Genomic DNA, 25,223 nt, shown 5'->3' on the forward strand with positions numbered 1-25,223 from the left:
CCCTGAACATTAAAGACACGCCGAATTAAGATCTCACAACCCACGTTTTAAATTAATTCCCGTGCTTTGAAAGAAGAGGAAGGCTCTGGAAAGAGCGAGCTGTTTCTGATTGGTTCTTGTGAGAGAGTAAGCAGCAATGTAAAACTTAGTCTCCTAAAAAAAGAGAACATAATATGTCGTGAATTTTCCGTCCTTCCCTAGAAATCAAACAAATAAACCCCGCGCCAAGCTTTGCACAAGAGTGGGCGCTCCTAAAGAGAGAAACGTCATTTAAATAAGAAGTGTTGGCCTGTGCTGTAAGTATAGCCAATTTCCAAACTGTTGGGAGTTGGGAGTCGGGAGAAATTTAGAGTTTCTTGAAAGAATCTTGATTGTCTTCTAAACTGGCCATCGTCTTGTTAATGTAAAGCCTGTAGCCTCCTCTTTGCAAGTCCTGATGAAGAATGCCGGAGACTGCAGAGAATTCAATGCGGTCTGGGAGGCTAGCCTGAGTGCTCGGGTTCAGAACCTACGCCTGGCACTTCCAAGCCTGACGGCGGCGCTTCCACTCTTCCGTTAGTGTTTTGCTTTGTTTTGTTCTGTTTTGTTTTTCTTCCCCAATCTTGTAAAGAAGTGGGCGCGAGCTGCACGGGGTCGACGCTTCTTTATTGGCTGTCCCTCCCCTTGATCGACAAGGCCCCAGACTCCGCCCCCGCCGCTTTATTGCGTCTAATGAGCAAATTCTTCCCATCGCTCTCCTGCCTGGAAGTGCTGACAGATCAAGGCAACAAATTTCAATTACAATCCCTAATTTGTGTCCACAGAGTGTTTTGTACCCACGCTAGTTCTCTCTGGCTCCTCAGTCGGGGCAGATCTTGGAGCGGCAGGAGGATGTGGAGGGGGTGGGAGCGAAGGCGTGCAGAAGTGAGTGAGTGAGAGAGAGAGAGGAGCGCGCGCCAGAGACCAAAAGAAGGAAACTTGGCGGGCGCGTAGCTAAATTCCTCGGATCGCAAGCTCGAGCCAAAAAAACCAGGGGGAAACCCCAAGTTGCTTTGGCCCGCGGAAGGGGAAAAGGGGAGCCAATCTCGGTTTAGGGTAGGTCCGGGTCCCGGCTCCGATTCCGTGGGGGTGCAGGCAAGGGGACGGCGAAAGCGAGTGTCGGCGAACTCGCCGGCCGGGGTGTCTATGAGCCCGGGGCGTGCGGCCGCAGGGTCGCGGGGATGGCGGAGAAGCGGAGGGGCTCTCCGTGCAGCATGCTGAGCCTCAGGGCTCACGCCTTCTCCGTGGAGGCGCTCATCGGCGCCGAGAAGCAGCAACAGCTTCAGAAGAAGCGGCGAAGGCTGGTCGCGGGAGAAGCCGGGACGGCCCCGGAGAGCGACGGAGGCTGCAGCCGGAGCGGGGGTCGGGCGCTGGCGAGAAAAGGTCTTCCGAGGGAGACAGAGTTTCAGCGCTCCCGACACCTCCGGGGGCGGCGGCATCCCGGCCCACCCGCGGCGGAGCCAGTTCGGAACCCGGTTGCACTTCGGGAGAAACCTCGGGTGAGTCGGCCTACTTTGCCTACTTCTTCCCCGGCCGCTCCCCTGCCACGGGCCCGCAGGCGACCGAACCCCAGAACCGCTACCGAGTAAGTGTCGCGCCCAGCCTCGGGAACGGTGCGGGAAGCAGTTCCTGCCCTCCTAGCGAGGCAACCAGGGGTGTCAGGCGCCCAGTTTGCCGCCGCCCGTGTGTCAGTCGCCTGCATCTCGGACCGTAAGGTCGCAGCTTGCCACCCCAGCCAGCCCCACGGTCGAAGAAGGCCTCTTCTCTGAGCCGCGCCCTCGGAGCGGTTGGCAACGCTGTCTGGGCGAAGACGTGTGCCGCCTTGGTGGTTTTAAGCCAAAGGGTGCTTTTATTTTCTTTCTTGCTTTCTTTCTTTCTTTCTTAACTTTGCTAAGCTAGTGCTTATTAAGTCCCCGAAATCGGAAGGAACGCCCTAAACCAGGTAGGCAGAGCTGCAAGTGGGCGGCACAGTTTCCCGGGGGCTCGCAGTTGTCTCCGGCTTCCTGCCTTCTGCCAACGCCGAGGGCCACCGAGAACATTCGCCTCGTTCTTGGCTGTTTCGCTGACGACCCTAAGCAGCAGGGCAGTTTGGCAGGAGCTGAATCTGAATCGCTTTTCCAGAAGATGCCTCTGGCCGGCCCTTATAGCCAGGACACTTCGCAAAAAGAGGCAGGAATGTTTTAGTCTCCGAGCTGGGTCTGTAGGATTCCGAGGAGCTCGGACGGGCAATTTGCACTAGGACCTGACTATGACTCTTTGGGACCACTTGTGCTAAAACCCAGAAGAGGTTCTTTTGGGGTGGATGCCCTCGTTCTTATCTCTCCAGCTTCTGCGCTTCACGGAAAGAAAGAAGGTTTATCGGTTGATCTGGTTAGATTGAAGAGCCCAGGGCGCAACTTTGCTCTTTCCCCTGGTCCTTTTCCTTTCTCCGTCATGCTCCCCCATCCCGGAACCACTGAGTCCTGCCAGCTCCTCTCGAAGCACTCTCCAGTAATCTCTCTGCTTTTTGCTGCCCAGCAGGCTGCGATGAAGGCTTCCAGCAGGGCACGTCCCAACTAGAGAGCCCTGGAGGCTCCCCGAAGGGCTCTCCGGCCGCTGCCCAAGCTAGGCCCGGAAGCCCGCTGTCCTCGCCACCGGCCCCGCGGGTGGATCTGCAGGGAGCTGAGCTCTGGAAGCGATTTCATGAGATTGGCACCGAGATGATCATCACCAAGGCGGGCAGGTAATTCGCGGTCCTCCCTGGAGCTCACCCACCCCGCCCCCTCTCCCGTGGCCCCTGGCCTTGCCTTCCCTGAGAGTTGTAGGAAGTCAGTGTGGAAAGATTGCCTCCCCAGCCCACAGTGCAGACCTTTGGGGCATCGCCAGACCGTCGGTCCTCTGCTTGGATGCTGGAGGGAGAATAGCTGTGGCTAGGGATCAGATCTACAGCCTCCGTTTTTTCTTCACCCAGGGCACATTATAGATGTGTGATTTTACTAATGCCTGCCCCAGCATTAACGTCATAAAGTCATATATTTGGGCTCTATTTAGTTACTCCTGGGATCGCTATTCCACCCTTATTCCACACTTAAAAAAAAGTAGTTTAACAACTGCTTATTGCTTTTTCTGATTGGAACTTTCAGCTTGGTTCTTTGTCAAAATTTTTTTGTAATGTGAAGACGTGATGTTGTTGTATTATTTTGGTATTGGGAAAGGTTCAAAAGTTGCTAGAATCTCTGATTACATGATTAATACCTGCAAAAACAATGACTTGAATTAAAAACGTTGTAGATCAACAGTTACATGATAGATATTTTCTAAAGACAATTCAGCACATTAAGCTAGATTTGCTGAAGAACTTAAAATTGTGTAAGAAATTATATCTGTAAGTTGGAAAGTGTGAGATTTGCACATCTATGTTAATAATAGATTTGTTATCCACTTCATATTAATTTAGAATAAACATGAAAACTTTTATAATTTAAAATGTTCTATTTATTTAATGCAGTGAAATCTAAGATAATATTTTCCTTAAAAGGAGTTCTAAATAGCTCAGAACTCTTTCATTGAGTACACATGGGAAAAACCTGGATAGAATAAAAAGTATCCAAACTTATTTGAAATTACAAAAACATATTTTATTGAATCCATATGCAACCTTCTACGTTTCACAGAGCTTTTATTAATGATCCAAATTCAGTCTTAAACACCACAAAGCAATAGTTGTCTTATAAAGGATGTAGTTAAAGACCTTTACTCTTTATCTTACAGGTGCACTGAACTAACACTAAACCAGGCAACATATTAAATTGTTTTCATGCCTGGTTAGAAATAATGAGCTTTCTTTCTTTGGAAACAGTTTTCATGATATTATTGTTAAAGAAAACTTTGTTAAATGGAACACTAAAACTTATTTTATAGGACCAAATTAACAAAAAAAAATAACAGAGAATTCTTCATATAAATCATTTGATGAATGCTTTTTGAAAATATAAGAATGACTATAGTTGTGCTTTCAATGCATTCATTCGTGTTACATTTCTTGTTACTGCTGTCTTTTTTAAAAGAGTGTTTGAATATCTCCTTTGTTAAGTATAGCTGTGAAGCCTAGTAAAATGCAAATTTAAATTTTTACAATCAGCAAGCATTTTAAATATTCATGGCTAAACAAGAAAGTTTTTTCGAAGTGTTACAGAGCAGGAGTGATTTGGTAAATATACACTATTGTGTTTAGTTTCTGCTTTTAATAAAGAAGTTTTACTATACCTTTCAAATTTAGAGCAAGTTTTGCACTTCACCTTTACCATGCTGCAGACTGAAAGTCCTGTCTCAATAAAGAACATATTGTTTGGTTATGGCATAGCACATTGGGTCCGTGTGTGTGTGTGTGTGTGTGTGTGTGTGTGCGTGTGTGTGTGTGTGTGTGTAGTTAATAGCCCCTTTAAACTTCACATCATATTTGATCACTTTCAGAAATTCAAATTTCCACTTCTCACATTTGGAATATTTTATCATTTATGCTATTATAGATTATGTTTCTTGAGTTTTGTTTCATATATATATATATATATATATATATATATATATATATATATATATATATGTGCCATTATTTCATCAGTATACAACTCTTTTACTTTAAATTTACTGTCATCTCAGTAAACACAATGCATCCACACTCTAAAAAAATTACTTAGAAATTTGTTATGGGCTGTGCTTTATCTTTGAGCAAAGTGAATATTGTAAAGGTATACCTTTGAAAAATTGAGATTCCAGAGGTATCCTTTCTTACTCTTTTCTTTCTTCATGCATAATCAGAAACAAAACAAAATGGAAACTTTTCCCCTCCCTTCCTTTATATTTAGGCGCATGTTTCCAGCAATGAGAGTCAAGATCTCAGGATTAGATCCTCATCAGCAGTATTACATTGCCATGGATATTGTGCCAGTGGACAATAAAAGATACAGGTATAGTGATCAGATGGGTACAGGAAAAGAAAATGCTAGGATTTAAAAGATAATGCCTGCTTCATTTGTTAGGATTATTTTGCTTGTTCCTAAAAGTCTATAAAGTTTCCAGGTCCATAACCCAACTCTTCTTATCTTTCTTGTTCTCCAGGTAGTATGCCCTCTCCTACAATAAATATGGGATTTTATTAATTTTTGCTTTAAAATTAATAAAATTTTAAATATTGAAGATTTTAAATTGAGGCCAGTTTAGTGTTGCTGAAACAAATGTGCCTTTTGTATTGATTTGCTTTTTGATTATAGAATTTTGGGAGAAAATGCTCTATTTGTAGATAAACATGGTGGGAAATAAAATGTTTCACTTTCTTTGTGACACTTTCTTCTATAAATAGATTTAAAGTTAAAACAACAGCTTACAAGCTTTTTCCTTTAATTTGAAAAAGTCATTGACCTTTTAATGAGGAAAAATAAATAATAAGGAAAATAAATAATGAGGAAAAATAAAATCTCATAATTCATCTGATATATAGACACTTTTAACAGACTATGCATTTCTCTGTCCAATGTTTTTTGGTTGGTAGTTAACAGTAATATGAAAAATAAGCACACAGTAATATTTTAATTTTGAAAAGCAATCTATTTGTCTAGATAATCTGTAAATTTGGAAAATATATTCTTCAGCTATAAGAAAGTAACCTATACTCTTTCAGGAGATAGTCTTAAAGTTTAGTGTTTGTTTCTTTTTTAATTTTCAGAAACAGCTAAAACTTAAGTAATTTTTATTGATGAACTTAAAAATTTAGTCAGTAGTTTTCAAAAGTTGTAGGTGTTAATAGTATTGATATATTAATACAATTATACATGAAATACTAAAAAATAGGTAACAAAAAGAACATTTTTTGTTGTGTAACTTATATTGCTTATTTTAATTAACTTGGACTCTTGCTAACATTACATACTTTAAGAATTAGCAAGAAATTAATTATTTTAATAGATTTGGCTTAAAATTCTTATTTTCAGTTTGGGTCCTGTGCTGAGGAAGACAGTGATTTTTAATGAGTTTAGAAATAAATTCTCTCTTCAATGTTTTTAATTTATCTCCAAGCATCTTCCTATAATCTTGGCATATATTTTCTTTTTTATTACCTTCACTAAACAAGAAAAGTATTAAGTAACAAGATTTTAAAAGATAAAATTGTAAACCATAGATTTGCATTCACATATATTGCCACCTTAGCAGAAATTTTTTTAAGCATCAATCTTTAAATGTTCACGAAGAAAGTGTGACATGTAGCATATTTTCTCTGTGCCTATAGATATTTGGAACTATTGGGACTATTCAATGTGCATATTTGAAGACTTAGGTAAATTTTACTACCTTTCATTTTGATAATAACATCACCTGTATCTAGAGAGTAGTTTTCAATTTGCATTTCTAAAAATTGCATTTATTTTCAAATTTTTCAAACTTTGCTGCAAAGATTTTTTGTTTTTCTGTCATCAGAGAGTAATAGTTAATTAAAATAATTATAATTTATTATAGTCACAAATGTTTACAAAACAGGAGCTTATTTGATAAAATTATATATACTGTATTAAGAGAATTTTTTTTAAATTACTCTTTGTTTTCTGATTATGTATTTCTCACACAGAAGAAAATTAATGAATAGGAGCCATGTTGTGTTCAAAAGAGAATAAAATACCTAGCCACAGAAATAAAGTGATACAATAAAAATGTTTCTTGTGATTTTTTAAAGAAGTTTGCATAAGACAAAACTCAGGAAGAATTCACAGAAACTAATTATTGCTTTAAATTGTATGTCATTTGTGTTAATAAGAGGTGAAAAAACAAATGGTAAAAACAATTGCTAAGATAATTTTATTTTTTTTAATTTATTTTTAGTTTTTATTTTTTTGGTTTTTGGGTCACACCCGGCAGTGCTCAGGGGTTATTCCTGGCTTTATGCTCAGAAATCGCTCCTAGCAGGCTCGTGGGACCATTTGAGATGGCTGGGATTCGAACCACCGACCTTCTGCATGCAATGCAAACGCCTTACCTCAGTGCTATTTCTCCAGCCTCAGATAATTTTATTTCATACTATTTTTTAAGTTAGTTTATCTACTGGTTTTTAATAGCTGAATAAAATTTAATATAACAGTAGACTATAATCTGGATGTGGAATTAAATATGATTTTATTAGTCACTTAAAATGTTTTACTTAAATACATTAAGTCATGAAGTAATGTTTGACATTCATAAAAAAGAAAGAAGATGTTGTTTAAAAAAATAGTATCAGGAAAGTAATACTAACTAAAGATACCAATAATTTTAAGGCTGAAAATTTTAAAATTGGTAATATATATACATTTTTTATTAAGTAGTATAAAATTAAATAGTTTAGTTACAAATTTAAAGGAGAAATGCTGTAGCTAAAGGTAATGTTTTATTATTATACAAATTTTTTGACTTAAACTAAATTTACCTCAGTTTAAAATGTAATATAAAATATCCTTAAGTGACTAGCAAAAAAAAAATTAAAAAAACCTTTTTCTGTTTTCAAAGTCAAAACTACTAGAACTTCTGAAATCTCTTCATTATTATGCCCATAAACCAAAAATGGGAAGTCATCTTAGAGGATATGGGGTACTACTGGATTTTGTTCTCAATTATTTTTGAAATTAACATAAATGTGAGGTTGACAACTAATAGATTCTTCGTATCAATTGAACATCTAGATGAAGAATACAAATATCTAAATGCATTCAGAATGTGTAACATGCATACATGTAATTTGTAAGAATGCAAATACTGGTGTTTATGTTGGTGATTGTGTGCATATATGTTGCTACACATTACTTGTGTGGTCAACAGATCACTGTTGCCCCTTTAAAATGTTTGAAATTCTATTTTTTTTTTGTTTTTTGGGGCCACACCCATTTGATGCTCAGGGGTTACTCCTGGCTAAGCGCTCAGAAATCACCCCTGGCTTGCGGGGGCCATATGAGACACCAGGGGATCAAACCGCAGTTCTTCCGTGGTTAGCGCCACCTCACCGGCCCCTGAAATTCTATTTTTATATGTAGTAGGTATAAAGAAAAAACAAATTTTAGACTTAACAAATAAGATAAATATTTTATCTGATTTTTTACTGAGTTGAATAGTCTAAGGTGAAGAAATAGTCAACATTCTGATTCTTGTTTTTGTATCTAGGTATGTGTACCACAGTTCTAAATGGATGGTGGCAGGAAATGCTGACTCCCCAGTACCCCCTCGGGTGTACATTCATCCAGATTCACCTGCCTCAGGGGAGACTTGGATGAGGCAAGTGATTAGCTTTGACAAGCTGAAGCTTACCAACAATGAATTGGATGACCAAGGCCATGTAAGTAGGCAGTCAACCAAAGGCACTACTTTGAGTAGAACAACAACAGTTCTACTCGGTGCCTGACTGAGGACCTTTTTTATGAACATCAAATTTCTTTCCTGATTGATCGACATGTGCATATACTGTGTACAAAAATCAAGGCTTTATTTTTATTAGCAGTCATACCTTTGACCCAAGTGCCCTGTGAAGCATTTAAAAAGTTAAAACTAGAAAACTGATTGTAATGGAATAAAGGAACTTCAAGCAGACACTGTTTGCCAAAACATTTGTTTGAAATATCATAAGGTCCTAGCTGTTTTATTCTAAATATGAATACTAGGGAATTATTTTAACTGACTTTGATTTATTGTGTCTTAACTGTGTCCAGTTCTTTTCCCAGTTGAGGCTCATTGGTTCTGAGTAATGGCTCAAGCAAAAGGCTGTTTGCATTTTCCATCTGTAAGCTCCTAATTGTTCTGGAATGACTTCTAATGTGTCAAATGTTACAGTACTATTTTTTTTTAGTCTTAAAATGCTGAACTATGATATATAAGTCCAAATAAGTCACTCTAGTAATATAGTCAGGTTTAACACCTTTTTATTTTTGGAAAGATTTTTACATCATTATTTTAATAGATAAGGAATATGGAGACATTCTGATTTATGATGAAGCTATACATTTTGCTAGTTTTCTTTAAAATTTGAGATAGTTTTATTTGAGGACAGGATTGAAATGGCTTTTGTTTGTTTATATTTAGTTTTGGAGCTTCACCCAGCAGTGCTAGGAGCTTATTTCTAGCTGCTTTAACTCTTACTTAATGCTCAGAAATCATTGCTAGCAAGGCTAAAGGGATTATATTTGGTTCTGCAAACCAAAACTCAGTTAGCCAATGTGCGGGCAAAATACCTTACCTGCTATACTATTTCTTTGACCATTTTAAATGCATTTTGAAGAGCGTATCACAGATAAAAGGAATACCAACTTCTTCATTTCTAAAAGGGGATGAAAGTGGCATTGATTTCAGAAATATAGAATATTGTGAGAAAAAATTAAATGTAAACTCTTATAGAATCATAATAGTGCAGACTATGATTACCCAAGTTGCTGGACAAACATTTTAGTCCTTTTGTCCTAATAAAAATATTCACGTACAAATTATATTGTAATGCAAATGTAACATTTAGATTTTTAAGAAATAGCCAGGAAGATCTCACTCACAGTGCTAGCACTCTTGTTTGCTTGTCCTTTCTGACTAAAAACAGTCAGAAAAGTTGCATAATAGCTTTTATTCTTGAATTAACTTCATGCTCATTTTTCCTATATTTATTCCTATTTACAGTTGTTAAAACAATTATTTTTCATTTGACTGCAGTGAAGTAGTTTCTTCTGTTACATTGACAGATGACTGAAATATCCTCACCTAGTCCATTGAGGTAGTGTTCTGTTTTTCTTTTAGTAGAACATCTTAGATTGATACCAATGGGTATAACATGTTTTCACAACCTTAAGAATATTCCAGCTTTATGAGTTCTACAGTTTGATATTCTATCCTTGAAAGATTGTGAATTTAGATAGTACAGAATTTAAGGTGTTTCATTGCATGTAGCCACTCCATGTTCAATCCCAGGAACTGCAGATGATCCCATGAATACAACCCTAAATAATATTTAAACATCGAGTTAGGAGGAAATACTAAATTCTTACAGATTCTTCCAAAAATAAATAAATAAAAATAGAAAATTGTGACTGAAACCCACATTGTCTTATATGAGGTACAACAACTTTTTGATAATTTAAATGAATATGGCCATTTTATGATTCTAAACTAATTCAGATTATGGGCTTTATATATATTACTGGCATATATAATTTTTAAGGCCTAATAGTTTGTGTTGGTATACTTTGCACTTTCTCTAAATTTTATTTAGTGTTCTCTAGATAACATAAATATAAGTATTTAAATATGTATAAACACATGCAGAGAGGTGGATTTGTTTATAAAAATTCAGTTCATGGGGCCGGTGAGGTGGCGCTAGAGGTAAGGTGTCTGCCTTGCAAGCACTAGCCAAGGAAGGACCACGGTTCGATCCCCCGGCGTCCCATATGGTCTTCCCAAGCCAGGGGCGATTTCTGAGCATTTAGCCAGGAGTAACCCGTGAGCATCAAACGGGTGTGGCCCCAAAAAACAAACAAAAAATAAAAGAATTCAGTTCATGTAATTGTGAGGCTGGCAGTTTTGAAATCTGTAGAAGGGTCAGACTGAAGATCCAGTGAAGAGTGAATGATGCAGTTCAAACCTAAAGACTGTCTACTGGTGGTAGCATTCATTTCCTTGGGGGACCTCCATTTTCTTATGAGGCTTTCAGCTGACTGGATAAATTGCATAAATAATGGGAAGAGAACTTGCTTTATTTAGCATATACTGATTTATTGTCTGTCTATCCAGTGTGCTAGGAATTGAACTCAATTTTGAAACCTATGAGACATGCTCTCTACATCTGAGCTACATTTCCAGCCTCAGAGTCCATGTTAAATGTTAATATTATCTAAAAATATTACAGCAACATCTAGACTAATAGAATTTTATAACATGTCTAGATATAATGGTGAAGCCATGTTGATATAAAGTTAACTAGCCATAAGGCAATTGTTTGAAACACAGAAGATGGGCCAGAGAGAATACAGAGTTTAAGATACTTGCTTTGCATACTAATATAGGTATGATCCTTAGAATCACCTATGGTCCCTTAAATATAAATAGGAGTGATCCCTGAGCACAAAGCTAGGAATAAGTCTTGATCTTGACTGGGTATGGCACAAAATTAAGAACAAACTACCTAAATTATAGAAAAGATTAAATATTTTTTGTAAACCTCATTAATTATTTCACCATTAGAAATATAGAAACATAGAAGAATGTTGATAAAATATAGGAAAACATGTCATCTATCAGTAAAGTATTTATTTTAAATTTATGGTAAGATATATACTTAAATAAAGGTAATGAATAAAATTAAATGGCAGAGAAAGACATATCTGTACAACTTGGAACAAAAATTATCTCTGAAAATGTTAATTTAAATTTATATAGATTTTAGTACTAGGAGAGGATGCGAGAAGGAAATGCTCTTTTCCCTTATTAAAATGTGCCCTTGAAGAATATCTTAAAATATAAGCATTGGTCTCTGTATTTGATAAGTTCTGGCCTAGATAGGGAGAGAAAATCAAGATAACTGTGGCATCTACTGACGAAAGTGTGGATGCCTATTGTTTTAGCAGGATATAGGAGGGAGACACCTTGAAGACTTCGGTTGTATTTATTTTCTGTTTAATGACCCTAAATGAGGTTAAATTAGAGCTGCAAATTTTGTTTCTTTTGTGACTCTGAGTCTAAGAGAGTAGTATTATTGTGCTGAAACTTGATGACTCAATCGTCTTTGATTCAGTTTCTTGAAGCAGCCACTCAGAGACACACCCTATGTCCTCATATAGTTGAGATTCCAACTCTCAGTTCTAAAGGATGTGACAGTAGTATGCAACCCATTAAGATATTGAATAAAATAAAAGGTTGTATTCTAAATTGCTCTCAGATTATTTTGTCCCCTAAATTTTCAGTTATATTCTGCTAAAGATGTCTGGGTGTTTTAAGACTGGAGACTTTTGTTGCTTTGGTTTTGATTTGATTTAGGCCACACCCTAAATCACTAGTGCTCAGGGTTTACCCCTGGTTTTGTGCCTAAGTGTTGTCTTAATATAAACTAATGAGTCCTACAGTTGGTGAGGGGAATGATGCGGTCCTTCTGGACTTGACCCTGCTCCTGCAGCCCCTACAGCCTGGCAGGTCTGAAGGTTTAAGGTGAGGGTGGAAAGATTCACAAAGCAGACAGGTGAAGTTCCAGGAGTCAGCCAGCTTTATTTCACAGTTTCTACAGCCTCACACGATCTCTACACTAAGCCTTTTCCTAGCAGCTACTTCTCTATTCCTTCTGGCTCTCTCAGCCACTTTTTCTGGGCTTCCTAGCTAACTCCCTTTGCTAAAGCTGCTGCTGCTGCTGCTGCTTTGATGATGTTCATTTGCTGATGCTGAATCTGATGCTGAACTGCTGAATCTGATGCCTAATCTCTGTTGAATCTTGCTGTTGATTCTCACTTCTGTCCTTTTTCGCTTCTGCCACTCAATTCTGCCACCCGCTTCTGTCACTAATTCTTCTTAATCCTTCTCTCCCTCAAAGTCAGCCTCCTTTACCTGCCCATTCCAGGTGTGGGCAGTTCTGATCATTCAGGTGGGATAAATAAGAAGTTGGGAGAGGGTTCAAGTCAGTCCAAGGTTTGTGTGTCAGTTGTTTTAATATAAAATAAAGAGTCCTAGTGTTGGTAGGGGACTGGTGAGGCCTTTCTCGGCTCGGCCTGGCTCCTATTGACCCTTATGCCCAACGGTCTGAAAGCTGCAGGGTACGGCAGAGAAACTCACAAAGCAGTCAGATGAAATTCCAGGAGTCAGCCAGCTTTAATTTCACAATCCTAACTGCCATGTACATTTCCTCACATGGTTTCTATGCTAAGCCTTTTCCTAGCACCCACTTCTCTACTCCTTCTGGCTCTCTCGGCTTCTGTCTCCCTTTCAGCTGCTTTTTCCAGGCTTCCTAGCTGGCTAACTGCCTTTGGTGATGCTACTGCTGACTCCTGGAACTTATCGGACTGCTTTGTGAATCTCTCAACCTTCATCCTGCAACCTTCAGACCTGCCAGGCTTTAGGGGCTGTAGGAGCCAGGCCTAGCTGAGAAAGGCTTCATCAACCCCACACCAACTCTAGAACTATTTAATTTATATTAAAACAGCACCCAAGGATTATTCCTTGTAGGGTTCATGGGAACCTTACGTGCTCCTGGACAAAATTTGGATTGGCTGCAAGCAAGGCAAGCACCTTTGCTGCTATACTTTCTCTCCAGTATTAGATTGGGTACTTTTATTAACACAGAATGATTGTAGGAGTCATATATTCATGAAGCTATTATAACATCATTCTAGCATAACATGATACATGAAAGTATATACCATGCATTTTCTTCAAAATGACTTTCAATTTTCCAAATATTAGAAATATTAGAGAGAGAGATTGCAAAGGATCTAGAAAGGAACTTTTTCCCCTTCGTGGCAAATCTGTAGCCAGATTTACATTGATAGTGCACACAGCAAGCAAGTAGCATTCTTGGATAGATCATTTCTTTCAGTATAGAAATTCTCTTACTTATCCAGAATTTTCTGCTGGAAAGACAAATTTAGATCAGCATTTCACTGAAGAATTAAATACATTTAGCAAGTATACACTGTCTTATTTAAAACAAAGCCAAGGCCACAGCAGATGCAACCTAATGTTACTTCATTGACTCTTCTATTTTATTTGCTCTTCTTTGCCCTTTGCTCCACTTGTTTCTACATGGCTATTTAGGATATGTAAAATGTGGATTTTCACCACTGGTGCTCAGATCAATGCTGGTTTTCAGGAATAAATTGAAAATTATTTATCTAGAAAGTGTCCAAAGTCAGAAAAGCATTGAACATGCTTTATGTGAATGAAAGTAGTTGTGGAAGTAAATGTTGAACTGCAGACACTTTGGCCCATTAAAGATGAAATAAAATTATGCTTCTTTTGATACAAATCTATTGCCTTCATATGGGAAACACGACAATTTGTCAGAATGTTGAAAAAAAGGTTATATTTATAGATATTGGTCCATGAAATTAGCTAATAGTTAATAGGTGATGTAAAGGAGAAAAATGTGTTAAATAGAACAGAGGTTGACCCTGTAAATAATGTGTTATTATATGAGTTTCTGTGATAGACATAATCTTTGAAAACAAGGAGGATTGCTATCTTTGCTTTTTCATTATTTTATCCCCATTAATTTTATAAAATGATTCTCCTGCAAACTTCCAATATCTCCAAATAAAAATTTAGATCTGGAACTAAATTTAAAAAATTAATAATTTGCTAACAAAACAAACTGAGGTTTGTTAGATTGTTAATAAAATATAAATGTGAATCTTAACAGCACATTGAAAATTACTGTGGGAAAGACTCTTTATTTACCCAGCAGTAAAGCCAGAACCTTTAAGGAAAATTATTAAGTATGTAAATTATTTTAGCATATATCATCCAGAGTTGAGCCTTAACATAGAGCCTTTTTACTTGCATAGACTCTTTTTTATATCTATTTTATGTCGTTGTGACAAGTTTATACATTGCATTTTTATGATTGAATATTTATAAAGGAATATTTTATTATGTGGTTAAAAATATCCTTAGCCAAAAAAATGTCCTAAACCTCACTAGTAATGACTGAATAATGTTGCATTTTATTGACTTTCATTTAGTTAAGTAGTCAACTCATTTAAATTATTTATAGATTTTCCAATATTATAAATTGTTTGAGGCACATTATTGTACATGAAATACTCTTTTGCAATTGGCATATTTCCTTGGGATAAATTCTTAGAAGTGAATAAAAGATAGCGAACCATATTTTCAGATGCCCTTAGTAAAGTCAAGAGAGCTGGTTTTGTTCTCTGTGTATCTGTGTTTTAGAAGACTGGAAAAGAGTCATGGGTACTGTTGTCATCTAACAAACTAGATTTCGTGAACCACAACCAGGCAGCCGTGTAAATTCCTTTTTCCCTCTAATAGATGTATAGCAGTTAACAATAAAAATATCTGTGCAGAAAAAAAAAACTATGAAAAAAATTTTTAGATGATGATGTTGGTAAAATTTAATAAGTTCAATCTTTTTAGTTTTTACAGGCTTGAGCTCTGTAAATGATTATTAATTTATTGCTCCATTTTCAGCATAAAGATTTGTTATTAAAGTTTCTAAACTTCTATGATTTGGGGACAATACCTAGTGATGCTCAGGGGCTACCTTTGGCTCTTATGTAGGGTCACTCCTGCTGATCAATATGAGACCATGTGGATTAAATCAGGGTTGGCTGCATCAAGGCAAGCACCTTAACTTTTGTACTATATGTCTGGTTTCTGATACTAAGCTTTTATGGTACATAGCATTTCACAAAAGTAATGATTTTCTTTTATATTATAAACGTTTTTGAAAACTAACTGCCTCATGTTTCATCTCCAATCTTTATATATTTTACTTAGCACCCATGGAAATGTTTATTTCCACACTAGGATTTCTTCTACACATTAAATACTTCATCACATTATTGAGATTTCTGATATGTTTGTTTATTTTTCTTTTCTTAATCTAGATAATTCTTCATTCTATGCACAAATACCAACCCCAAGTTCATGTCATCAGTAAGAACTGTGGAGATGATCTTTCTCCCATTAAGCCTGTTCCATCTGGGGATGGAGTGAAGGCATTTTCCTTCCCAGAAACTGTGTTCACCACTGTTACTGCTTATCAGAATCAACAGGTAGGCAGAAATTGTTTTCAGAATTGGTGTTTTCCTAGACTTTTCAGCTATAAATAGAAAGTTAGATAGCCTTTATATGGTGCTTAAATATTTATCAAAAATATGATGATATATAGAGTGTATATATATTTTTATAAAAATTTTGATCAGTGACTCACCAATATAGTTCTAATAAAGATTTAGACAAGAATTATGTCTCAGTTCATAGTATAAGTTTACTTTTTATTCTTAAATGTTGAGTTATGATCAAAATTAGAAAGCAAGTGTATCACCTAGAAAACTGAATGTATGAACCGTGAATTGGTTCACAGGCCATGAGGTTTGGCAGCTGACTTTGTTTATAAACTATAGTTGAAGTATTATCAGAAATATTTCAGAATGTTATTATTTTTATATATAAAATAAAATTTCTTTCAAGATCTGCTTAAATTGTGATAAAATGTGATTATATGTTTTAATGTAAGAGATCAATTGTAGAATAGTACTTTCATAAAAGTGGAAAAGAGTTGACTCACTTTTATAAGCCTGTTTTCTCTTTTGTCCAAATATTTCTCTCCTCTGCTTTTTTTCCCACTCATTTTGTTCTCCTCTTGAATATTTGTCCCTTTCTCTCCCTTTACATCTAAGTGAATTTATTTTACAAAATATCATTTTTCTTTACTAAAAATGTAGAATAGTATGAAAAAAATAAGTAGTATGAATATATGAACTAAAAATGTCATTTTACATTTATTTCTTTTTTGTTCTATTTGATAGTATTATTTTTATTATTTTTGCCTCAATTTTACATAACCTTGTAACATTAGAAGAGCATTGATTTAGAGGCAATTACCTAATTCCTACAAATCCAGCTAGTTTTCATAGAAATAGCCAAAATTGAGATTGATATATCTTATTTTTAATTAACTAAATTTAAATTCAAAGTATAATATAAAATTAAAACGTTTATATTTCAGTGGCCATAATTGTACTTGTAGTGATTATGATCACATATATTTTGAGAAGTTGTCAAATTTTATTTCTAAAACAGAAGCATTTATTTAATCTAATATTATCTCAAAAATTATTTTGGTAGCAAAATTATTTTAGTTTTCCAATTTCTGAGTGCATAGCCAGGAGTAATAAAAACCTTCTGAAAATATAATAGGTATATATAAAATACTTTAACAAAAAAGAATGTATGAAGGAAAAAGTGCAGAGGCAATTAGTACTTTTAACAGTCAATTTTTTATCTCTTTCCTCCTCTCTTTCTCTTCTCTTCTAGTTTCCACCCTCTCTCCTCCTCCTTTCTTTTCTCCTTTCCCTTCTCTCCCCCCTTTTTCTTCTCCCCCTTCTCTCTCACAAGCACACACACAAATAACGATGTTATATATCTGTTTTAATTTGTATTTTTTCCAGCAATAAATTGCAGTGGGATCTTTAGATATATAATGATGAATAATAATACAAATTAGCAAATCGTATAATCAATTTAGAGAATGTCATATTAGTGGAAGAAAAATAAATAATTGCTTAATAAAATTATGTTAATTTCTATAAATTTTAACCACTATATTGAATACTTTATGGAAAATTTGGTAAGCAGCCTATAATTGGCAAACATTGGCTCTGAAGATTAGTGTCATAGCCCAGCTCTACAACTTAATGACTTTAAGATTGTTGTGAATCTCAGTTTATAAGAAAACAAAATGAACAGAAACACTTGTGTTATTATTAGCATTAAATGATTTAATATTGATAAAAGCATAACAATATATGATCAAATGGTATGATATTAATTAAATAATGGGTTAAGTAACTATGAGACATTCATTTTTGAACAAGGAAACACTATCTAACTCGTATTTATTTTTCATTTTTAGAAGGCTGAAAGTTTATTGGAAAATAGAGGAGTGAGGAGAAGAAATGTCCTATGTAAGGAGAGATTAGCATAGGAATATGTTCAATCTTGTACTTTTAAAAATTACTATTTTAAATGATAGTACAACAGGTAGGGAACTTTCCTTGTATATGGCCAACCAGGGTTTGAATCCTGTCACTCCATATGTCCCTCGACCCCATCAGGAGTGATCCATTTGTGCCAGGAGTAAGCCCTGAGTACAGCAAGTGTGGCCAAAAAAGTGAAGATAAGAAAAATAAAATAATAAAGTAGATTGTACTATAAATCCATCCAAAAATGGTATTTTCAGATGAAAGCAAAAATACAATTAACATTAGGCAAAGAAAAATACAGAAGCAGAAAAGTAAAATGACTGTACATTAACTATTTATAAGAGAAGGTTGTGTATGACCTTAACATCATTTCATATATTAATAGATATTAAATATAAGTTTTTTATTTAAAGAAATTGCATATTAGCTCTTTCCCATCCACAGTAATAAATATACAAATAATAAATTGCATTAAAGCATGTGATTAAGTTAAAGGGAAAATTAGTGTAGAGAACTTATAAAGCAGAGAGCAAGATACTGATTAAGAATCTTATGTTAATTCTTTCCTGGGAATACTAAAAGTAAGAGAAATTTAAATCTATTTACAACTTGATTAGGAAGCTTCTTGAGAATAATCAATGTTTTAGATTTTCTTTAAGTTATGCTAAAAAGTGTATATGCAGTTTCTGGTCATTTATATTAGTTACATCAACAGACAGAAAAGGTGGGGAGTAAATATATTGGTATGGGATTGGAGGCATAGCCAATTGTTACCAGGATCTACTCCTATATCCATGCTTTGGTGTTGCTTCAGGGGGTACTTTGGGAAAAAGATGATGCCAGGGATTGAACGAGGGTCAGTAGCATTTAATTCACGTACCTCTTCTCCAGATCTGCAAAAAAAGGGATAGTTTTAAAACCCATTCCATTTAGCAATTATATATGGTCTTATGCAACATTTTTTTCTTGTATATAGATCACTCGTCTAAAGATAGATAGGAATCCATTTGCCAAAGGCTTCAGAGATTCTGGCCGAAACAGGTAAGTCAAGAAAGACATCTTGCTGTGTTTAGTAGATAATTTTCATTGTGAATTTTATTATAAGCACTTTAATTTACTGACCTGTTCTTTAAATCACATGTGACAAAGCTTTAAATACTTAAGAAAACAAAATACCAAATGAATTTAATAATTTTGGGCTATTTGGAGCATCACAAGGTGGCCTTACTTCTAAGGTGGAATTTCAATGTGGATGGATGGGGAAAACAGAAGTTCTCAGGGTCTGAAGTTCATAGTATCTCTGAAAGAACCTTAAGGAAACATGTCCTTAGGCTCAAAAGCTTAAAACACCTAGTTTCCTATGATACTTGTATTTATTCTTTGGAATTGGCTTTATAAGAACAAAACTATTCATTTGATGGATCCCCTGTTTTCACAGACTTCTAGCTAGAGTATGAAACTACTTTCCATTGCCAAGAGAAAGGATGTTCTTTAGTTTCCAACTTTGTCTTGCGTCTGCTGACAGTCACACACTTGTTTACTTTTCCTAACTTGTGTTTTATGTATTTGTTATAAATGGGAGAGCTGCTATAATTAATTTTACCCTATTCTTTTTTAAAAAGCCGATCACCTAGGAGTTAGTAGGCCAAGAGTTTTTTTAAGCTGTTGAAAAGTTTCTGTTCTAATTCTTCATTTTTATGTTTTTCATAGACTTATTGACTTTTCAACATTACATAATTTCATAGATTTAGCTTTTTGTATGGGCTGTTGTGTGTAATTATCACCACATAACCAAAGTTCCAATGCTATCCTGCTAATAATAAGAGAAACACCTTTCTAAAATTATCATTCGTAGTAACAAAGTAATCATAAACTACATTTTAAAAATATCTGTTTAGCAATTTATGGTCTAAGTATTTTTCTTTTGTGGGGAGCCACATCTGGAGGTGCTCAGGGGCTACTCCTGACTCTGCACTCGGTAATCACTGTTGGTGGGCTCATGGAAACAGATGGGATATTGGAGTATATAACACTTGTGTTGGCAATGTGCAAGACAAATGCCCATTCTGCTGCACTATCGTTCTGGCTGCACTGATTTAAATATTTTAAAAAGTATTTGAGAAATTAATATATAGATATTTGTGAAATATATGTTGAGTGATTTAATAGTGAATAAACCTCTGAGTAAAAGACAGACAATGAGACACGTGGCATTTGGGTATTCGGCACCAAAAAATGACAACGAGTTTTAAAATTTTTTGTTAATGAAATAAGTCAGTTATAATAGTAAAAAATAAATTATGAAGTTTCATGTTCAGTTGACTATGGTCAAAATTCTAGGTTTGATATAAATTTTTCTTGGCCTTTGACTCTTTTTAGAAATACATAGGCATGAAATCCATGCTGCTTGCTACTCTTTCTCAAACTCTAAACCTTGTAAATTTTTTTAAATAAATTTACTGGAAAAAATTATGTTCAACACTTAAATGTTTTTTTAAGCTTGATCTTTATAAATTACTCAAAATGTTTAAACAGCATTTTTTATTTTTTTATTTTTTTATTTAATCACCATGTTTACAAACATTTTTATACTGAGTTTTCAGTCATAGAATGTACACCAATGAGTATTTTCCCACCACCAAAGTCTCCCCCATTTCCCTCTCTAACTCCACCCCTCTGCCTGTCTCTCAGACAGGCATACTAAACAGTGTTTTCTTAAAGGCAGAATGTGGTGAGCTTAAGTATGGTTTTTGTTAGTAAAATGAAGTTTTTTTCTCTTGAATACCTGTGCTTATTATGGATATGTTCTCTTTACTGCTCTCCTGAATTTAAATATCTATAAATTAGAATTCCATATTTTAAAAAATCTTATGATAGAATTTTCCATTGCTAAATTTAAAAATTCTTTTAATGAGGGAGAGAATTTGGTTGATTTTATAAATTTATAATTTACATATTATTTTCTTAAAATCAGTAATAAATATATCTTGAGTAGGGGTGATACAACTTAATTATTAATAGATAAGAAAACCCATGAAAAATATTACATTTTTATTATATTTGGTTCTGTTGTACTGAATTAGCACAATTACTTTAAAAAATAAATGCTATTTTAATTCTCCCTTTGTATAAAGTAAATGTATTGAGCTATATAAAAACAAAAACTTGAGATTTTTAAAAATGTTATTATATAATTTTTAATTAAATCTATTTCTATTCCTGTACATTTATGGTTCTATAGCTTATTACGTAGAAATCAGTAGCATCAGTCATTAAACGTTCTTCTGTAAGACAGTTGCTATGTGAAAGAGAATTTATGTGTTGACAATAGTTAAATTCTTCAGTTTGACCCTATAAAACTTTTTACTCAGGAAGGTACAAGATTTTCATCTCTTTAAATACTTCAGGAAAAATATAACCATTTTGGTAAATAAACTTCACCATTTAATAGAATAAATTAGGGTGGTGATAAAATGTGGATATTGTTCAAAGGCATCTTGTATAAATTATCACCTCAACTACACTCCTGCAGGAAGTGCCTTTTATCTGTTGTTTTAGACAGGAAAAGTCTCCATTACTGGGGAAAATTAAGGCTTTTTAAAAGCATCCAGATTTAGCTAATAAATATTTTATAACTGTTTCCTGAAAAATATCTGAAATCCTTTTTGGAACTTGCAGTGTGAAGTTGCAGGCTCAAGAATAACATTGATAATTTTTAAGTCAGATCCCTTTTATATGTCACTTTTTCACCTTATCTTTAAAGTTTGAGTTTATAGATTTGTGATAATGAATAATGTCTCCCCAGGAATTTGTTTTAAGGATTTGTATTTAGAGTTTAGATTGCTAAAACAATGCAATATATCTCACTCTGTAGTCAGTATGGTTCTATGTTCAGTAAATGTGTAAATCACCCTGAGATAACTCAATAACCATTTTGATATCCTTAAAGTTTAATAAAAGTTATTTTATCAAAAAATGTGACCTAATATTTTCTAATTTTTATAAAGCCTGTTTATAGAATTATAAAAATATAAAAATAGTATAAGATAAATATAGGATCATCAGCCAAACTACACAGAATTCATTGGTTGAATATTAGCTACAACCTGTAGACTACATGAGGTTTGAGCCCAGAATTTCCAACCTTCATTAAATCAATATTTTAATGTAAATAAAATATGACTGGCATATGATTTTCATTAAGTATAATTTATTTGTATTTAGCAACAAAAAGGCACTATGCCATTCCACAAAACTTCTTGAGGCTTGGGGGTTACTACTGGCTCTGAGTTCAGAAATCGTTCCTGGTGCGCAAATCCAGGAATGACCGACTTCTGAGCGCCATTAGTCTGCTTCTGGCAGACTCGGGAGGTCAGATGGGATGCCAGGAATTAAACCTGGGTTTATCCCAAGTCTGCTGAGTGCAAGACAAATGTTCTACCCCTGTGCTATCACTCCAGCCCCTCATTGTATATAATCTCTTGGATTATATATTTATTGAGCACAGAGGTACGTAGGGACTTTAAAATATGATTAGATGATGGGACCGGATAGATAGTATGGAGGTATAGTTGCATGCCTTGCATGCAGATGTACGGTTGTTCGAATCCCGGCATCCCGGTCCTCTGAGCCTGCCAGGAGCGATTTCTGAGCTTAGAGCCAGGAGTAAATAATAAGCGCTGCCAGTGTGACATAAATAAATAAATAAATAAATAAATAAATAAATAAATAAATAAATAAATAAATAAATAAAAATAAAGATTAGATAATAATGTTAATTCTGTATTTTCCTCTACCCCATGAGATCACTGTAAGGAAAAACATTGAAGGGTTAGTGCTATCCCCATTCTGGAGGAACAGTCCCTGTACCTGGGAGTTGTGGACCTTATGTTCTTGAGAGAAGTCAATTGTCCTTGGATGAGTGCTCTTTGAGCTGCTACTGAGGTCCAAAGGAAGGGGCACAAATCCGTTTTAGAAAAGAGATGACTTTAAGGGGTCATATTTTTTGTGGTATTGTTTCATCATCATAGGTAAAACTATTCTCACCAGAAGGAGAATCCTACATAGAGAGAAGATAGGTTCCATGTCACAGTAGATCTAATATCTGAACTACTTATTACTTGTGAAATTTCCAGCTTCTCCTAATGAGGCTTCTTCTGTTCACCCCCTTACCTGATGTTCCTATTTAGAATGGGTTTGGAAGCCCTTGTGGAATCATATGCATTTTGGAGACCTTCACTGCGAACTCTCACCTTTGAAGATATCCCTGGAATTCCCAAGCAAGGTAAATCAGTTTCCCAGAGCATCTATATAGTCATCCCTGCCTAGGAGTTGAAAATTGCACAAATGATTGTTTAAATGTCAAACTCATCACCAACAGTTTCATCTGTTCTCTGTGTGGATTTTCCAGGCTAGGAAAAATGGTTATTGTAGCTATAAATTATGTATTGGATGCTTGGGGCTACTTACGTATTTCATCACCATTTTTGATCTTCAAATTAAATCTTATTAAAAAGAGAAGTGAACCAATAAGTTTAGGTGCCAGTGAACTTTACAGAAGATTGCTGACACCTGTCTCAACTTACCTTTCTTGCTAGCTTCATTCTTTTCCTCTAGCAGAATTGGTCTGTCAGTGAATTTTCTCCTGTCAATTTAGGATAAGCAGGTTAGCATATTAGAAATACTTCCCTGGATTTACCCTATTTACTGAGAGGAACTTTGTGAAATAGGATGACTCCCTGATTTATTGGCAGGACAATAGGACTTTTTCATCAACAGACTTTTATGCTTGATCCTGACCAGCTTCCTAGAGCGAATTTAGCTGTTAAGTTTTAGATAATTATCATTGATTGAATTGGACTTTGAGATTATTTTGAGAAACAACACAAAACGCTGTTTGTTTCTAGAACCATGAAGGTTTTACAATCTGGCCAGAACCTTGCAATTTCCTTAAATTTTGTAAAGTTTGCAAGCATTAATCTGCCAGCAAATCCAGAAAGGGGTCAATGACCCCTTTCTGTTTCATGACACTCTTTATTTGCAGGGTTTCTGCTCTAATGTTAGTATTTGATTCACCAGCTTGTTTTAATATTGGAAAATATTTCTGACATTTCTTATATTGTTATGACTAAACCCTACATGGCATCATTATTGATCTTAGAGGCCTATGGTGAGGCATTGTAGATATATCAAGAAATTACTTTGGTTGTGGCCTTGATAACTTTCTTCTTTTTATTTCTTTTCTTTTTTTTCTTTTTTATTTTGTAAGACAGTAAATTGACCTGAGTAAGCTCTGCTTACCATAAATAAAGGAAAGGTAAAAGGTGACTATCAGACTATCAGAGAGGTAAAGGTCATACTTTTGGAATAAGACACAAAATATAAAATTGTAAAGTCGGTAGATATATAGGGATAAAATATAAAAATTCTATATGTTAGTATCCACATATTCTGAAAAAAAAAGTAAATAATTTTTTGGGAAGATACTTTGCTTTGAAAATATTGAAATGGAATTCATAAATTAAACTATTCTAGTCTGAATTATTTTAAATCGTGAATTACTAAATGTTGAGGCAATCTCCTTTTCATTATTTAGCCCCTTTCCTGTACTTCTAACAGTTTATGCCTAACTCATGATTACAAAATTGAGAAAGTGGCCATGAAACTATTGTAATTTATATTTCAACTTCTTTTGTAGGAAATACAGGCACCTCTTCTTTACTCCAAGGTTCTGGAAATGGTATTCCTGCCACCCACCCTCACCTTTTGTCTGGCTCTCCTTGCTCCTCCCCTGCCTTCCACCTCGGACCCAATACCACACCACTATGCAGTCTGGCTCCAGCTGACTACTCTTCCTGTGCCCGCTCTGGCCTCGCCCTTAATCGTTACAGCACCTCTTTGGCTGAGACATACAATAGACTCACCAGTCAGACCAATGAGACCTTTGCCCCACCCAGGACTCCCTCCTATGTGGGTGTGAGCAGCAGTGCCTCTGTGAACATGTCAATGGGCACCACTGATGGGGACACCTTCAACTGCCCTCCGACCAGCTTGTCCATGCAGATTTCTGGGATGTCACCCCAGCTCCAATACATTATGCCTTCGCCCTCCAGCAATGCCTTTGCCACTAATCAGACACATCAGAGTTCCTATAACACTTTCAGGTTGCATAGCCCCTGTGCCTTGTATGGATATAACTTCTCCACATCCCCTAAACTCGCTACCAGTCCTGAGAAAATTGTTTCTTCCCAGGGAAGTTTCTTGGGGTCTTCACCAAGTGGAACCATGACTGATCGTCAGATGTTGCCCCCTGTTGAAGGAGTGCACCTTCTTAGCAGTGGGGGTCAGCAGAGTTTCTTTGACTCTAGGACCCTAGGAAGTTTAACGCTGTCATCATCTCAAGTGTCTGCACATATGGTTTGATGAAGCCTTTAAGTGAAATCATCTTTGAATTAGTCTACTCTATTTTTCCTTTGTTTTCTTTTTCTTTTAAAGTCAATATGTAAAGAAACTATCAGTATCTTGAAAAAA

General features: G+C 35.6%; 1 protein-coding gene across 1 annotated transcript; it reads left to right on the forward strand.

Moving 5' to 3' along the window:
• Positions 1 to 1,199: 1,199 nt before the first annotated feature.
• On the forward strand, positions 1,200 to 25,223 carry TBX18 (T-box transcription factor 18). The gene is given in 9 exon segments (XM_049772221.1): positions 1,200 to 1,370; positions 1,373 to 1,517; positions 2,536 to 2,740; positions 4,863 to 4,964; positions 8,176 to 8,347; positions 15,594 to 15,761; positions 18,670 to 18,734; positions 22,883 to 22,977; positions 24,391 to 25,223. Coding segments are annotated over 9 exon segments (1,848 nt in total). The 3' UTR covers positions 25,116 to 25,223.

This window comes from Suncus etruscus, chromosome 4, assembly GCF_024139225.1.
Source record: "Suncus etruscus isolate mSunEtr1 chromosome 4, mSunEtr1.pri.cur, whole genome shotgun sequence".
In the NCBI taxonomy this organism is placed as follows: domain Eukaryota; kingdom Metazoa; phylum Chordata; class Mammalia; order Eulipotyphla; family Soricidae; genus Suncus; species Suncus etruscus.